Source organism: Halichoeres trimaculatus, unplaced genomic scaffold, assembly GCF_033239565.1.
Source record: "Halichoeres trimaculatus isolate MK-OKI-2021-1 unplaced genomic scaffold, fHalTri1.1 fHalTri1_scaffold_19, whole genome shotgun sequence".
Classification (NCBI taxonomy): domain Eukaryota; kingdom Metazoa; phylum Chordata; class Actinopteri; order Labriformes; family Labridae; genus Halichoeres; species Halichoeres trimaculatus.
Window position 1 is genome coordinate 18,540,965 of NW_027437197.1, and position 18,050 is coordinate 18,559,014.

At 38.2% G+C, this 18,050-nt stretch overlaps 2 protein-coding genes across 3 annotated transcripts in view; one reads left to right on the top strand and one right to left on the bottom strand.

Annotated features, from left to right (window-relative positions):
- The window catches only part of hoxd3a (homeobox D3a), a 61,595-nt gene that overhangs the window by 43,190 nt on the left and 355 nt on the right, over positions 1 to 18,050 (bottom strand). For both annotated transcript variants that reach the window (XM_074694518.1, XM_074694515.1), the window contains exon 2: positions 17,795 to 17,925. The gene's annotated coding sequence lies outside the window, so the exon portion shown is untranslated. The remainder of the gene's footprint in view (positions 1 to 17,794; positions 17,926 to 18,050) is intronic.
- evx2 (even-skipped homeobox 2) lies at positions 9,194 to 13,437 on the top strand. The gene is made up of 3 exons (XM_074695162.1): positions 9,194 to 10,079; positions 10,510 to 10,739; positions 11,164 to 13,437. Exons 1-3 carry the CDS (start codon positions 9,683 to 9,685, stop codon positions 11,776 to 11,778), a joined length of 1,242 nt encoding a protein of 413 aa, XP_074551263.1. The 5' UTR covers positions 9,194 to 9,682; the 3' UTR covers positions 11,779 to 13,437.

Here is an 18,050-nt window from a genome sequence, read left to right on the forward strand (position 1 = left end):
TAAAGCGTTTTAATCAGTTAATTGCACCAAAAGTCTAAAAAAAAACAAAAAAAAACATGATTTTTCCAAAAGTTAATCAAACCTTCCTTTTGTATTGGCGTAATCGTTTTTATTCTCCTCATTCAGATTGCAGCAACGTTACATAATTATCTGCTAAATTTTAGGTTTAATGTACATAACGCAGGAATTTGTGGGAAAAGACTTATTTCACAGTTTGGATCCGCCATGTTCAGAAAAATCACCTCAGTGTGTTGGCTGCGTGTTTAGGTTATGCGTAATTTTTTGCGCAACGTTCAGGTTCAATCAGGCTTGTCCGCAGCACGAAAACAAACATTTGCCGTTTGGAAGCACAAAACATATAACCAAGAGAAGACTGAAAATGCAAATACTGTTCTGTAAAAAAAAGTAGGAAAAGATCTGACCCCTGTGCAAAATTAAAGTTTAAATCGTCGTAAGTTCCAGATGAAATCTTTGACTTACTGTTTCATTATTGAATCCTGAGTGCGTCTTAGCAGCCTGATCTCTCTTAGTTTTATTTCCCATCAAAGCCTGCAGAGCTTTAACACTCCTTAATGTAACCTCATTTGAAGTGTGGTCACCTATGAGCACTCCTTCCATGTTTGTGTCCGAAAGGTTTGTATTTGGCACATGTCTGCTTTTACTGTTCTGCATAAGACACCAACCACAGCTTAAAGCTCTGTATGTCACAATGGTAGTTTGGCTCCTAGGATTACTAAAAAAGAGCCGTCTGAGTTCAGACTTTTAGTGCTGTTTACAGCTCTGTGGCCTTCACGTTTGTGGCGTGAGCAGCCAAATTGAGGAGATGCAGTCTGGATGTTTCCTTTGAAGGAAGCTCTCCGCCGTCTATTGTCCTTGGTAATAAACTTGCTGCTTCCCTCGTTCAAGTTCCCTGACTGCCAAATGTTGTCCTGGATTCTCCCAAGTGCTGAAATCTTTATGCAGCGCTACAGATTTGTATGGTACTGACAGAATAAAGGCTCGGACCTACAAGTTTAGTGTTCACTGGAAATCTGAGCTCAAAACAGAGTTTTTTGTGCAATAATTTTGTTTTTCCTGAAGTCTGTTGAGACTCAGGAAACATTCAAAGCGAACGTTGTCCTGTTAAGTATTCTCAAGATCTCACAGACCCTCAAAAGTGTCATATAGCTTTTACAATACGCACAATATTATTTCTCATCTTTCATTTTTATATCACAGCGAGTTTAATCATCTGAAACTTCGCAATGGAAAAAAACGATAGGATAAAAGCAAAATGTGACCAAGAAACGCGAAGAATTCTGAATTTTAAACAAGAAAAAAAACTGAAATAGCGATGATCTGATCCTAATCATTTGGATTTTATTCAAATATGAAACTTTCTGCGAATCTATTTTTCATTGGATGAAGTGGAGTGTGTAGTCAGCTGGTCACACTTCTGGACAAACATGGACATGACTAAAATTAGAGAGTTAGTGTCTCCTTACCTATAAAAGAAAAATACAGTCGAACATGATCCAAACTCACTTTTAACCGAGCATCGTGTCATTATTTTACTACAGTGTGCAAAATATACTGGCCCAAAGTTATGAATAGATGAACACTCTGTTAGAAAAACAAAAGATGGCCTCTGTTTACTCGTGGACAGACTTTAAGATTTTAAAAAATGAACTTTTTTACGACACAAAGCTAACATCGAGTTTCTAATCATTTAAATTATTGTTGCAAACATCGAATCTGTGTTCCAATTGCTATAACTATCCTTTTAAAGTTTTTTTTCTACATAATACGGAAAATTGAGGTAAAATGAATGATTGGCAAGTTGGCCAAGGTCCTGTTTGTAGGGCACTGTGTACATTTAATACCAAGTGACCGGAAATTCAGGACGCACCCATCATTCCTATCTGTTTCTTTTTGAGAGAAGCACCTAGGAAAAGTGGTCCCTAAAAGTTTTTAAAGTTAAAGTAAGAAAATAATTTTCTGCGTGTCAGCTATAACGAATAAACAAAATACAGATGTAAATGTGTTGCGCAAATTGAGCCAAATGCTGTGGAGTAAATTGAGCCAGTGGTTCGACCCACTCTGCCACCATGCACTGCTGCTACTCCGATCAGAAACTTATCTTTTCCTTCAAGGAAAACAATGAGGTATCATCACCATGCAGCGACGTACTGAAGAAGCTCCTTAGTGAGAGGAGCAGCGACGAATCAAGTTTACCTGCACGCTTGATGAAAACATTATTGATCAGCTGCGTGCAGAGAGATTCAGACTGATCTCACAAGTTCGAACTGTTCAAACTACAAAAAAGACGTTGTTTCGTTTTGTATCGATGGATGTAAATTTTTTGTGATGAATATCAAAAAGGGTGCTATTTTGATTCGGATAAGTAACCCCGTTTAAAGACAATAATTGTTTTACTAACAGCAAATATAAATTTATTCTAAACAGACTTTATAAATTGGTTCCGTGTCATTTGGATTAGCTTAATGAAAATAAAACTATAAAAAAGACAAAACGTGTGATTCTTTCTGATTACTTGATGTCTAAAGTTCCAATCATCATTTTAGTTTACCTATATCTAAAAATTAAGATGGTTAATTTACCGAATGAATTGAAAACATTTACCCTGAACTTGAGCTGAGCTGCAGTCACTCGTTCTTTGAAGCATTTTTATCATTTCATCTAATAGGAAACATCCTGACACAGATGACGTGTTTTAAGGGAACTTGTGTCTCATCATTTCTTCCCAAAAGTCCAACAAAAATGGTTTCATCTTACCCCGCACTCCCCTATTTTCAGCCTTTAAAGGATCACAAAGAAACGGGAAAAGTTATGTGAAGAACATTAAAATTTGAAATAAAGAATCATTAAAAGTATAAAAATAATAATTACATGTAAATAAACCGGATTAATTCAGAGTTCAGCGGACTGCTACGAACATCCTGAATCAACAACTGCTATAGGAACCTCTCAGACATAATGAGTGTGACTCAAAGCAGTAAAGGAAGAACATGCACATGACTAATCAGCTGAAAACGAACCGTAATAGGATTACGTGTGCTGTAAAATTCAAGAACATTACTTCATGCTTCATGCCTTGACTTTTGTTTCTGTGCCCAATTTCTGGGGGACAAATTCGGTATAGTGGGACTTCCTTTGGCTGAATAAGTATATAAAACACGAGTTGTGCTTTAAGAAGGAAATTATTATACAAGTCAGGCTCGGGATGATAGAGCGTGAATGAGGCTTCAAGTGTCAAATGTAAAAATAAGTTAATCAGTAACCTGTCAGTGTCCTATAGATAGAGATGGCAAAAGTACCTGGATTCCTTCCTTGAGGAGAGGTAAAATACCAATGTGAAAAAACAGCTCGAGTAAAAGTAAAAAGTACAGGCTCCGAAATGTACTCAAAAGTACTTTTAAAAGTAAAAAGTATTCTTATTGCACGATTCACTGACTGTAAACACAGGATAATTTATACAGAATCTACTTTAGCAATGTTTTTGTTTGAACAAACTACCTGCCAAATGTCCTAATGTACTTGATGGACTGTTGAACGCCAATGCTTCCTGGAGTTTTGGTTTGCACGAGATACAACGCATTCGCCAGGAGCTGTTTCATCACCAACAAACTCAAAAAGCTTTTTTTAAATGAGGCCATGGGTGCTGCTCCTGTGACTGCGTGGGACCCTCACCATTGTCCATTTTGTGCAGCTGCTCGACCATTAGTGGTGTAACGTGTGGGCAGTGTGGCAGACCTGCTCTGACACTGATGTTGGGGTGCCAATAAATAAATAAATAAATAAATAAATAAATAAATAAATAAATACGTTGGCCCCGGCTTTATATTTAAAGTAACGCACCTTTGGGGAAATGTAAGGAGTAGAAAATACTGGTCTTTTTGTTGAAAATGTAATTGAGTGGAAGTGAAAAGTTACTTCTAAAAGTACAAAGTACCTGAAAAATCTACTTAAGTACAGTAACGAAGTACAAATACTTCGTTACTTGCCATCCCTGCCAATAGATCGTCTCTGAGAAGGCTGAAGGTGCAAGCCAGTCATAGGTTGGTGCACAAATCTAGCTCTTTGATTGCAATGACAAGAAGTGACCACTAGATGGGACTCTCACTTAAGGAAAGAGCAAAACATGGCTGACTTCAAACTTCCACAAAGCACCAGCTTTATTTAGCATTCAGGGACAAACAGTTGATAAGCAGGAGGGTTCAGTTTACTTTGTGGGATGGGATTTAAATTAAAGGTTTGTCTGATGCAACAAGCTTCAATGCATGTTATTTTGTATCACAGGAAATCATTATTAAAATAAAACAGTCTCGCTCTTATTTTTCCGTGGATGAAATTTAATTTTACAGCCAGTGTTAACTTTATCAAACAATGATAGGCTTCACTAGCAAGATCTAGTTTGTACCTGCAACTTTTAGAACCTATGACCTTGAGGTTATGAAGAAGGTGTGCTCTGCAAAATTACAAATCAAATTCTGAGATTAATGCAAAATGCTGAATTAATCTGCAACCACAAACTTTTAACTCCACAGTTAAGCATAGTTTGAAGTAGGGGAGACAGGGTATGGTTGTAACATGGGAAGAGTTGTAATACCACCAATTCCACCAATCAGGGATAAGATAGGAGTCATATGATCATCTAATAATAAAGAAAAAACTAACTTTGAGATCAGAAGGTTTTTTTTTTTTTTTTTTACAAAGACTATATTTTGTTTAGTACTTGTATTATTCCAGATAAAAAAAAACATTTGACTTATATCAGAATAAATTGTAGTTTCTCAGGCAAAATGTGATGCATTTTCCCATAAATTCAATCCACTATACTAATACAGCTTGCTAAACACTAGCTAACAGGGGTGGGGTGGGTTGTAACACATCTTTAAAAAGTGTCACCACCATCCCCATAAGTGCAACTAAGAACATTTTCCTGATTCTAATATGTTACATAAAGTCTAGGCAGTGGAAAAGAAAGACCGACAGAGGTGTGCCTATAGACGTTTTTTTTTAAAAAAACATTTGATTAAGTCACAAAGAGCGGTAAGGCAGTCAATTAGTCATAAAGGCACAAGGGATCTGCCATGTTACTACAGATCACTGCAGAAGCTGAGGGTCCAGTGATATCCCAGTGTAGGTTACTGGAGCAGCAGCAAGGTTTCCTCTGAGGTGCAGGAGGAAATGTTGCACCTCAAAAAAGAACTAACCATTTGTGACTTTGATTAAACACACACACAAACAGTTTTTGTCAGACCTATGAGTTCTTTACACAGCTACACAGTAGTTTTTGAGCATACATACTGTTAAGGACCAACTCTTGAGTTAAGCAGGAAGTGAGTTATGGTCACTCACAGAGAGAGATTGCTCTGGATTGTTCTATTTCAATAAACCTTTTTTTGAGGCATGTGACCTCTGATTTTGCTTTTTTTTTTGTCTTACTGTTAAAACTTACCCCAATATGTGTTACAATCCACCCCGTTAGTAGGGATGGTAGAAACAAAGGACCTCAATGTATTTAACATCACCTAGTGAGGTCTGTGATTTTTTTTTTTTTACAGAGGTTTGAGTTTTTTCAGTTTGTAATAAACAAATGTGGGTACTTTTCATTAAAGTTTGAGAAAAATGACTCAAAAATTCAGTGAGTTGGAGGTGCTGAAGCAAAAAGTGTCACAACCATACCTGGTCTCCCCTACTGGTTTGAATCCTAGATGATATTATGCAATAGAAATATAAAGTAAGATTTGACTGTACTTGAGCTTTTATTTTGAAGGATAGAGTATATGACATTTACTTTGTTGAATACAATTTGGTGCAGGTAATTTTCAGAGATAGAGCTACAAACTGTTAGAAATCACATGTTGTGTTTCAAGAAGCTATTGGCTTTCTTTTTGAAGGGATTTGGTGCCCCGTGTGGACAAAACTAGTACCTCTAACTGAAGGTAATACTTAGCATGAGAAAGTTTAGTCAAAAGCTCTGCATCAGAATCTGACTCAGTGACAGCAACTTGAGGCTGTTACAGCATTCATATGCATTAAGAAAAACCACACAGTCATTTGTATTACAGAATGCTTCATACTATGACACATACTGAGAGTCAGAAATCTGCATCAAATTCAGTCAAAATAAGCTCAACTGAACCTTCTGACTAGTGCTGCTTTCTCTTTCTCTACTTGTGCCATTTGACCGGCTGAGTGAAGAGTCTGTGTTTGAGTAGGAATTCAGTTTTTGTTTAATAGTCTATTGCATGCACAAAGTAACCTAGTGCAACATTTGCCATTGGGTTGATAGATGTCTAAATCAGAATCTTACATCTCGTTTTTTTTAATTGCATCAAATGTCAGGGATGTGGTCTGGGTCCATGGTTAAAGGGAAGCCAAACAGTGATGCTAAAGTCACTCCAGACTTCCCCTCCACTCAGTCCAAAGAAGCCATCACAGCTCTGTTAAAGAAATTTTAGTGCCTTATGTTGCAGTTCCCTCTAATGGCCACTAAATGATGATCCCACCAACTTCCCCATAAAACAGTCAGTCATGGCTTTCAAATCTCACCTTCTAATAAATGTTGAATTAGCTCATTTCACAAAGGATATTTTTAAGTTTGAATGAGCAAACCTGTGTGGATTTGTACCTTTTTGAGACATACAAGCTTTTTGCATTACACATTTGATTTCATTGAGCATAAGTATTGTGTCTTTTAATGCAGAGGGTCTGTTGTGTGGTTACTTCACTTTCAATACATAAATTTCTGTTTTCTTCATCCTTATGCAGCTAAACAAAGAAACTACTGTCGTCCACCCACCAAAATGCTCCCAAAACGACAGTTAAAACCACATTTCCTTTGCAACTGCTCTAAACTTCTCTATCTGCCATGGAAGCTCTCATCTGTGAGGTTGACCTTCAGTTTTTAGTTCAAATAACTTTTTGAAAATATTTCAAGTTTAACTTTGGCCAGACCCAACCATACCAAACCAGATAATACAGTACAGTTGTCTCATTGGACACTACACAAGCTAAAATGTATAGGTGGATAACAGACTGTGTAGTGTGGTAGCTTCACGTGACACAAAAACGGGAATTTGTTTCCTTGTTTGTCATATAAAACCTCAGCTCTGCCCAGTATTTGGCACTAACTAATCTCTACACAGTTCAAATCTCATTTTCAGGCAGAAAAATGACTTTCAGAGTGTCTAAGTCAATGCTTCAAGATGAGCAACAGTAAAATGTATCTGTGTGAAATAATCCACATCTGAAAAGAAGCTATGAGCAACTTCAAGTTCTCCACATGGAAGAGCCAACGACCAAGAGACAGACAAGAGAAGTAAGGGAAAGAAGGCTTCACTAAAAATCTGATATTCAATCATAAAAAGGGTTGGGATTTAAGAAAATATAAGATATGAGTATAATTACTTTTAACACAGAGCCTGGAAGAAAAGGTGCAAAGCAGAAAGATAAAGGTGACACAAAATGTTTAAATTTGATACATCTTTTAGCTGGTAAAGAGACATGTGGAGCAAAGAATTCTGTCCACTGATTAATGAATCAATGTGTAAAGTGAGGAAGCAGCATCTACCAGTCTAATGTAGAACTAAGCTATTCAGAAGCATCTCAAATGATACCAAACTACATTCCAACAAACAAAGCCACCAGTGCACAAGTTCATTTCAGTGTAATTCCAAGACTCGGTTGTTTGCACAGCACTGTCTGACGTTTTTTCATGGTAATAATTAAATGAAATGTAAGGTAAACTTTTTTAATTGCTCATAACCTATAAGTTGTGATTCTGCTCATAACATAAAAAATTCTTAAAGGAAAGACAATATAAAGAAGCCCAAAAGCTGCATGCATGAAAGGTTGTTCTCTTGGCTCTATATTCGAGGAGAAAGGGTAAAATGATATCAAGGCCCTGTGGCTGATTGGAGCCATACAAATATCAGAACAACATCAGTTCTGAAAAGGTGGGGCAAATTTTGCATGGGGTTAAAAAACTCTTTAGTGGTACCCGTGTTGGTATTTGTTAACACGCTGTGTTGGAGTGGGGCAGATAGGAAACCGTTTTGATTCAGATCCCAATGTAATATCCAACAGGAGCATTGAAACAGCACAGAATTTGTCTGGTTCTTGGTCTTAGAAGATTGGATAAGCTTTTTAAGGATTCCTTGATCAAAATCAAAATGTGTGTTTTCTATGCGTTTTCAAAGTAATCCAGCATAGAAATGATTCCCTAGAGCTCCAATAAACACAAGTCAGGACATCAGGGTAAACCTTCGCCCACACAATCTCATTCAACACTTCATATCAATGAAAGCAGTTAATATAAAGGGCCAGCAGGGGGAGCCAGAGGACGCGTAGAGGATTATCTGATGGAGTCTTTCTGGTCATTCCACGTCGTGGAACTGGGAGCCCATGCTTGGGTGTTATGTCTTTACACATCCAGTCTATGTTAGAGTTCATATCATGCATACATGTGCATATTATTTTCCTTTAATTACCCTAGTACAAAGGGGCTCATATATTTTCACAGGGAGGAAAGAAAAAGGGGAGGGGTTGTCTTTTGAAAATGGATACGATTGAAAAAATGTAAAATAATCAAAAATTATACATTTGTAATCGAGGAAATTCGTTAAAATTCTCAATTTGAGAGTCATCACATAGACAAGGGGAATATAGACCGTAAACTGAAACGAAAAAAGGCGAGAGCTTTAATGTTTGAATAAATAAGGATTAATATTATATAGTCACTTTGAAATTATATTTAAAATAGACTATTCCAGCATATTACAATGCTACTGCTAAATGCATGAATGAATGTACATGTCTGAGTGCACGTGTTATCATGCACACATCAAAATGAGGATTTGATGAATAAAATTATGGAAAGAAATTCAACAAAAGCAGAAAATAATATTGGAAACGAAATCAATGTGGCCTTTAAAAGCAGAGGAAATAATCTCCTAATCCCTTTAACAAACTAGCACGTAAATCCTGACGCACTGTACGCACTGATTAAGAGTCAGAAATAGTGTAAAATAAAAAAGAAATTAGGAGAAAACATAAAAGCAGGGGGATTAGAGAGGGGGAGGGCGAACAGAGAGCAGGGAAACAATAGAGAATCAAAGCATAATAATATTCCTAAATGAAGAGGGAAATGTTGCGCCGCTCATTTTATTAATCAGACTGTCAATTTCACCCAAGAGGCCAAACCCAAGAGCAATGTGAAACAGACTGAGAGATCAAGCCAGGGACACGCAGCTCTCCTCCTCACTCCTCTTCCTCTCCACTTGGATATTATTCGTCTGACCGAAGGCCGCCTCCATCATCAAGTGACAGCCCTCTCCTATTTATTTGCTTATAAACCTGTTACAATAAATGATCATTGGAGCGACGTCAGCCGAGCATTTTAACCACGAACAGCAGCATCCACTTTTTGATGAATGACATTTGTGCAGCCGCGGGGAGGATGCACGCTTCACTTTGAGCAGTCGCTCGTCGATTGCATTCACATTCTTTCATTTTGTGCGTGTTGCTTATAAAAAGCTTTACAGACACTTATTTTGAGACAGTTTGCATGCGGATTTAGCTCCGACACAACTCAGTGCTGCTCCAGCCGGGCCCCCCTTTTGGACAAGTGTTGTGGGGCTGTTGTGTTTTTTTTTTCTCTTCTTCGCGCTGCTTAATGATGGAGAGGATAAGAAAAGAGATGATATTGATGGAGAGAGGGCTGCACAGTCCGGTCGCAGGGAAGAGGCTCGCAGACAGCACGCCGGGAAACTCAGTGCTGGAGGCCCTGGAAAACTCGCAGCACAGCGGACGACTCAGCCCGAGAATAACTTCGGCTCAGCTCCATGGAAATCTCGGGGACATCCCGACGAAAAGCAAATTTGAGATTGACAGTCTTTTCGGCACGCACCATAACAGTGAAAACAGTTCATCGGCGGAGATTTCCTCATCGGAAAGCAGGAAGAAGATGAGTCTTTATTCGGCAGTTTCTCCAGAATCAGATATAAACAGTGATGTGGAGGTGGGATGCCCTGCGCACCGCTCCCCGAGCCAGCACAAGGAGAACAACAAAGGTACCATTTCTGTTTCAGACACATTTATTCTGCGTTCGATTTGCGCATAAAATTTCCTCACAAACGTGAATATTACCATTTGTTTTGTTCATATTATAGGCCGTTGTTATTTATGCACGGTAAAAAATAAACCCAGATACATTTATTATACTGTTGGGCTTTAAATATTCACAGTTGGCTTTTGTTAATGGACATTTTTTTCCTGCTACAATCATATTTAAAAGGTCAAAGAACGTCAAATACTACAAATAATAATGGACTTTTTTCCATATTTATTTGAAACACATTTTACTCAAGTTTTTTCATTTTTCCATGTTATTGTTTTCATACGTCATCCATGTTGTAACCTCACACTCATTATTTAAACATTATCAATATCTGAATTGGTATTAAAGTTTCCATTTTTGATTAATTTATTTATGTATTTTAGGGTTTTCAGACAGTAATTCCGGCTCATCCAGCTCCAACTCCCTCGCGAATATGAACGGATCGGGAGGATCAAACAATTCTAACTCAGATCAAGTAAGACGATACCGGACAGCTTTCACCAGAGAACAGATCGGAAGACTGGAAAAAGAGTTTTACAGGGAAAATTACGTTTCAAGGCCGAGAAGATGTGAATTAGCTGCTGCGCTAAATCTGCCCGAAACGACCATTAAGGTAACAGATTAATCTTCATTATTCCTGTCCATTGTGGGGCTGTGTGTTTGTGTGTGTGTGCGTATTAGTGCACAGAAAAATGCAGCCAATTACAATATCAGTGTAAAAAAGGAATTATTTTTATCCTTATTTTTGCACACCTTGTAACATATTTTGCACTAAAGTGTGCACATCATTTGGCTTTTTAAAAATTTTCAACTCAGCCGAATACGTTTTGTGTGTGTGTAAAAAATTTTCAAGCATTTTTTTTCCATAAATAATAATGCAGAAATAGAACAAAATCAAAACTTATATTTGTTATGTCTATTTTTCTGCAAACTGCATGCAACATTTTTTATAAGCAGCTGTTTCGCTGAGTGTCTGAATTCAGAGCTTGAAAAAAACATGGCAGCTTCAGTATGGCCCTCGTTGTGTTTGTGTGCAGGTGTGGTTCCAGAACAGGCGTATGAAGGACAAACGGCAGCGTTTGGCGATGTCCTGGCCCCATCCCGCAGACCCCAGCTTCTACACCTACATGATGACGCACGCGGCAGCTACAGGAAGCCTACCTTACCCTTTCCACTCGCACATGCCTCTACATTACTACCCGCACGTCGGTGTCACTGCAGCAGCAGCTGCTGCGGCCGCCACCGGTGCCGCTTCGTCACCTTTCGCCACCTCCATCCGGCCTCTCGACACTTTCCGGGCGCTCTCCCACCCTTACTCACGGCCGGAGCTCCTGTGCAGCTTCCGGCACCCAGGACTTTACCAGTCACCCGCAGGCCTCAACAGTTCCGCAGCAGCGTCAGCGGCCGCTGCGGCTGCGGCAGCGGCGGCGGCGGTCAGCGCGCCATCAGCCACCGGGCCTTGCTCGTGTTTGAGCTGCCACAGCAGCCAGGCCGCGAGCGCGCTCGGCTCCAGGAGCGCGAGCGCTGACTTTACCTGCACAGCTTCCGGGCAAAGATCCGAGAGTGGATTTCTGCCGTACTCTGCAGCTGTTCTCAGCAAAACCTCAGTCCCGTCACCAGACCAACGAGAGGAAAGTTCACTCAACAGATAACTCGACATGCAGAGCACATGTGAGGGTTTTATTTGTTTAAGTCGTACTTTAGGGGATCAAACACACTTGAAATTATAGGCAGTATCTCAAACAAAAACATCAAAATAAAAATCATAAAGTTCGCCCAAAAAACTCTTTCTACTGAATCAGACACCAGTGGCTGGGCAGCCGACATTTTTGAACTCCCAAAAAACTTTTCTAAAAGTTCTTGTCGTTGTGTTTTACCAGTAGGGCAGTTTTTATGCGCTTACTGGATTAACTTCTACATGTTTTGAAAAACGTGACGCTTCATTAGTCTGTACCCAGTCTGTTCCCATTTTCGACGGCCTTTAAAATTAATTTTGCAGATTTTTTTTTCCTTTTAAATCCTAAAAATGCATCAAAGAATCAACATTTATCATTTATTTATCATTTCTACGTCTAAAATGTCAAACATTCAGCCTGATAAACACAGCCTATAGCTTGACTCCTTTGGTCTCGACATAGCTACAAACTGTGAGCTAATTATGCTATCTAAATTTAGCTAACACGATGTCTATGCCGTTTCAGCCCAGCAGCATATCTTTCTTCACTATAGGCCTAATAGAGTGGGATTTTGGCAGGACTACCCTCTCCAACACCCAGCCTCTGCTCTTTTGGGACTCCCCTAATCAGCCCTGGAAGGTGCATATAATTCTGCAGCGCATCTTTTGGTGTCAATTTTTATGTTAATAATGAGAGGATCATGACAAAAATTGCCAATCATGTACCTAGATGGAGCTCCTTTGAATACACGACTGTAAGAAAGTTGCTCGTTTTGAGACCCGCTGTCATGTGCTAACAACCCGCGGAGGGAAGTCATTAGACATACAAAAGAGCCGGAACAAAGCGACAGTGCTGGTACACACAATGCACCGTGAGGAAGGCTAATATTTGACACATAAAAATATTGGAGCAGCCCACTCACATTCTGCCTGCTGATACCTCCACACACTATAGCCTCTGTTCTATTTACATTGCTGAACCTCATTATATCAAATCCAGTATTTTCATAAGTGTGTAATCCCTTTAGGACCTCTTCTCTTAACACACACACACCTAGGCTACATGTACACACACCCACACGCACACACTGACGGGACTCAGACAAAATAGCCTGGCTTTACACTCTGTCTGCGCCTGTACAAAGTACAAATGGCTATGTGCTATTTTATTCGTTCCTGTTGGGACATCACCGATATGTTAATTATAAAACATGTGACCTGTAAATCGTGAAATATTTTGCAAATATTATGGGATAGTCCTACTGATAGTTGAAAACTGAATTATTGGTTTTTGCCCTAAAAAAAGGCTTCATAAAAAGTGGATGGTAGGCTATTTTTCAAAACCAATTTTTTATTTATTTTGTGTGACTTGCTGAATGTTTTTTTTTAATGTTTAAACACTGGATGTACACACCAACAAGGACCATCACACAGCCTACACATTGGCCAATGTCGTCCAAATTTCTGATTTGTATTTTGTGCAAAATTAACACTGAATTTTGGAGATGGAGAACATTTCTTACGGAGGCTTTTAAGGGCTGCTAATCGAGCACTGAAATTTAAATGATGAAAATATTATCGGCCTTTTCTCCCTGGGGTCTCTGTTATAACTCTATATCTCTGTATTTAAATGATCAATGACTGTATGAATTTAAATATTTTAACTTGAAAAAAATGTGCAATATGAAATGTAAATCATGTTATTTATTGATCGTGTTTGTTCTTGGAAAATAAAGAAAAAAACGTTACAAATCTCCGCTTCTTGATGAGGATTTGACGGTAAAAGGTAAATCGCGTTTGGATTGAAGCTTTATTTAACTGCCAACGAAAATATCTTTTTTTTTTTTTTTTTTTAAAGAACACATATTTCTTTTTCAAGAATTTCTCTGTGACAATGAAGACATTCTAGGCTCTTTCAGTAGCTGTGACACCAAAATGCCGTGTTAGCTATATCAATTAAAATTACGTGCAAAGCTACAGGGAATATGAGGCCTGCCATCACGGGTCATTCCGGCCCTATAATTTACCATTATTTTTACATTACCTCTAAATGATACAAGCTGATACTGTCGTTAATTGCACTTGGTGAAAATACAGCCTCCTCCATGAACGCCCCCGAGGGACTCCAAGATAAGTTGCTTTTTTGAACGTCCCCATTAAAAGAAATAGGATTAGGGCAGCAAATATGGGCGTGATATATCACCGTGTTTCCTTGCTCTTTACTAAAGCGAGGGTTGCAACCCGTACAACAAAAGCATTGAGATAGATGGAGGTGTAAAAGGAGAAGACAAGAGGCCAGAAAAACACCGGCCACAATAACACGATTAGTTTTGTATCCAATGTGCACGAGTGAAAAAAGAATTCATCATAATGCAGAAGACTGTCTGTCACCTCCGCCGAATGGTTTTTGACAAGAAAATAAATCTTTGGGCTTGTTTAATATATTTTATATTTTCTTTATTTCGGTGCTAATAGAAAAACCAAATTAAATGTCCAGCAGCGAGATAGAAATGCAAAGATCGATGATCCTGCCCCTACTGTCCAATCAGCCCCGTTTAATTGACTGTATTTTCAGGGTAATTGAACTGCTTGTTGTAAATTGAGGATTTTATAGAAACGACATGAAAAGTGCATTTACTGACATTCATCGCATCTTTGACATTGATTATCTGATCAGCGCCGTGTCATGCTAACCTCCAATTCTTCATTACACACTGTTTATGAGCTGTTACAGAACAACTCGCTTGTTCCACTGTGATTGATTGCCTTATTAACGCGTGTTCTTGTAAGTGTGACCGGACTGATTACGATGCATATGTTTAGAATAATGTTTCATTTAGCTGACTGCGAGTAATGCAGGGTGACAGCTGCTGCGGGAGGACAAAAAACCCAAACTACAGGGAGCAAGCGGGGCCAAAACGCATTTAAGGTGGAACTAGAAGACAGCACAGCTCTTAATGGTCACATGCAGTCACTCAGGGGCCAGATGAAGGACTGTCAGCCCTGGAGGGTCCTCACTGAGGACTTGCTTATGACATTATCTCATCTAAACCCCTACACAGCATTGTTGGTCCTGTAAAGCATGAATTTTAACCCGCAAACGTCAGCTTACGCTCAAACAACCAACACTATATCATAAAACATATTGTCTCCACATTTAAATCTGATGTTGTGTTTTTTAACTGGCATACCAGCTGTTACACCCAAACACTGAAATCAATCAAATCTCTGCCCAAACATATATACTTAAAACTCCTGTTAAGGTAAAAAAAAAAAAAAATGTTCAGTTTATCAAGAGCCACATGAAGTGCAGGCTGCAGAGATTAATGCCACCATTATGCTTCTAAAGCAGTCCCTGCTCTGTTTGTCTCAAATCATTGCCTCTGTTCAAATGTTACTTTCATATATTACATGACATTAATTCAACTATAGCTCATTAAGACAGAATGAAATGGTTAAATTAACTTATCAACTCATAATGATGATGAATGAGGTATTAATTCAGATACAAGCTGAGCAATTTGCAAGTTTGCGCGTTTTGATGGTTCTCAAATAACATTTAACACAATGGGTCATCCCCTCAATCAATTACATGAGCATGTGAGGCGGCCGTATGGAAAATCCTTTTTTCATGCATATGTATTGAAATGTGTTCTCAATTATGTTTGGAAATTGCTTTTATTGGTTTAAAGCCTAATTCCTGCAGTGCTCTTCAGCTCTGGATATGGTTAAGGTGGTGCAGTAAATTGTTCTTCAGCTCGGGACACCTTTATTACAAGCTGTAGTTTCTGCTTGATATATTTATATTCATATGAAATACATTTATGTGAATAATCATTTTTGCATACAGTTAGATGTTCTCTTTGGAAAATCATAAAGTCTTCCCAAAGATAATATGAATAAACTATTTGAAAATTATATGATTTGGTTTTGAGGAAAGTGCGTGTTAACAAATGCATGTTAATGGGTTTTTAAAGATTTTTCAGAGAACTTGGCTAGACATTGTTCTATTAAATCCTCTCTCAGTGTTCCCAAAACTCTTTTTTAGACTTTTAAACAAGAAGGTAAAAATGATTCTGCAAGCAACCCAAGACATGGGACCATCAAGACGTTGAGATTTCTCTTAACCTAACCTGGCACAAACCGGATGTGCAGCTCATTCTTTGAGTGGTAAGATGTGGTTTCCTATTATAATTTTCTCTTTAACAATGTATTCTTCTGTTTCTTGATAATGTTAGGTCCCAGGTTAATTTGCAGTCTTAGTGAGTGTCACACTCACTCATTTGAATGAGATTATATGGATCTCTATGGGACATTCTCACAGCAAACAATGCTACCTCAATGGATGTAGCTTTATACTGTTATTGGGAACCTCTGTGTCAAATCTTCCTAAGTCAGACTGATTTTGTTTTTAAATGAATCATATTTTGATCTTTCCTATCTGTATTAAAAGTCTCAACTTCTCCAAATTGTTATTCAAGACAACATTTGGCTATATTTTCAATTGTATGGTTTCTCTCATTATGTTGTGCTTGTCTCTGGTGTAATTCTTTAATAAGTCTTTGTCCCCAGAGATTTCCTTTTCCACTTTTTTGGACAAAACAAGGAGAAGAGAAGCCCTGAATAATTCAAGGACTATGTAAAGTGTGATATTTTTGAGACAAAATAAAAGAAAGGATCCTGACCTGCCTGAATCTCAAGCCAAAGAAATACTGCTTGTTTGAATCTGCGCTCTCAACACTGAGCACATTTTTAGAGCATGATGGACTCAAACAAGTGCACTACTACTTCTCTTTTTTTCCCCAAAAGATGCTGTGAGAATACATCTCCCCAGTGGCCGCCTCACTTTTTTTTTGATTTCTCATAAGTATTCATGTCAAAAGAGAGAGTTCTTCGAAATGACACATCTCCTTATGCATGTTTAAAGGATCCTTTTTAGTCACTGGTTTTGAAATGTACCTGATCTTACCCTTGTTGTACTTGATGAATAATGCTTATGCAGACGTGTGAAGCAATCACACCCAAGTATGAATATGAAATACTGTTAATAGCCATTTTGTGCTTTGATCACACAAAGTCCTGGTTGCAGTATTTCAAGCAATGTTCAGTTGGAAAATATTTTTGCTAATCACACTTCAGTGTTTGTAATGTGTACAAAACATTTTGTGAAAAGAAAACTAAAGAGCAAAATCCTTGTGCTTGCCAACTTTCTTCTCCCCACCAAACATAGCAAGCATAGTTCCAAAGGTGCCACCTCTGGGGTAATTCTGAAGATCAACTCAAGCAATTTACAAATTAAATAGCCATATGGACTCAATAAAGCCTGAAATGTTACTGTAACTAATTGAAGTGAAATGTGACTTTTGAAATCTATTCATGAGTGTGACCTTATTTTACAGGATTTTTAACTTGGCAAAACAACAGTTAATCAAATTATTGGAGCATTTCATTAATTAATGGACAATGTTCCATTTTAGGGTCTCCTGTCAGACCTTTGATTAAAAAAAAAAAAAAACGAAAGAGGATGAAATAAACAAAACTAGGGTTGACCAACAAGACATTTGTATTCAATATGGCAACCAGCAAAAAGTCTAATAAGTTCACTTTAGCTTTACTGCTGCTCATTAAAAGGGTAAAGTTTATTTTATTAAACTGTTTCTTGTTCATTTATAACGAGGATAAAAAAAATAGTATTAGAATCAATCCCCTTCCTGAACTCTCAGATATCATAAGAAGCCACCATGAGTGCAGTGCACAACCCCAAACACTCTCCCGAATACTTAAAGAGTTGAATACCGGCAGATTCCATGGTTGATAAAATCAATAATGTACATAAAAAAATTAGGATCACCTCACAATAACTACCACAATACATCTGAAAAAACACATGAAAAAGGAGGTTTCATTTTTCAGAGAAACATTTGTGAGTGTTTCACCTACCTTGAAATCCAGACTGAAGGACGCAGTATCATGGTGGTGTTGTGTGTACTCACCTTGTGCTGCCAGTTCAGACATGAGTGCAGAATGGTGTCACAATGGTGAGGAGTGTCCCCCTTGGCTCCTCATCGAGGCCTCAATGATAAACTACAAGGGATCTTGTATCATCAGATGAAAGCATCCAATCCTGAAAAAGATCACACAAAAAGTGATTTTAATAGACTAGAAATGCTCCATGCACTGTAGAAAACTGTTAACTAGTTAAATAAACTCATACTATGGATGCTAACCACCTAGCTGACTGCCATGCCA

Coding starts and splice junctions, on each gene's coding strand:
- evx2 (XM_074695162.1), top strand. CDS start 9,683: ATGATGGAGAGGATAAGAAAAGAGATGATATTGATGGAGAGAGGGCTG. Junction 10,080..10,509: donor GCACAAGGAGAACAACAAAG/GTACCATTTCTG, acceptor TATGTATTTTAG/GGTTTTCAGACAGTAATTCC. Junction 10,740..11,163: donor TGCCCGAAACGACCATTAAG/GTAACAGATTAA, acceptor GTTTGTGTGCAG/GTGTGGTTCCAGAACAGGCG.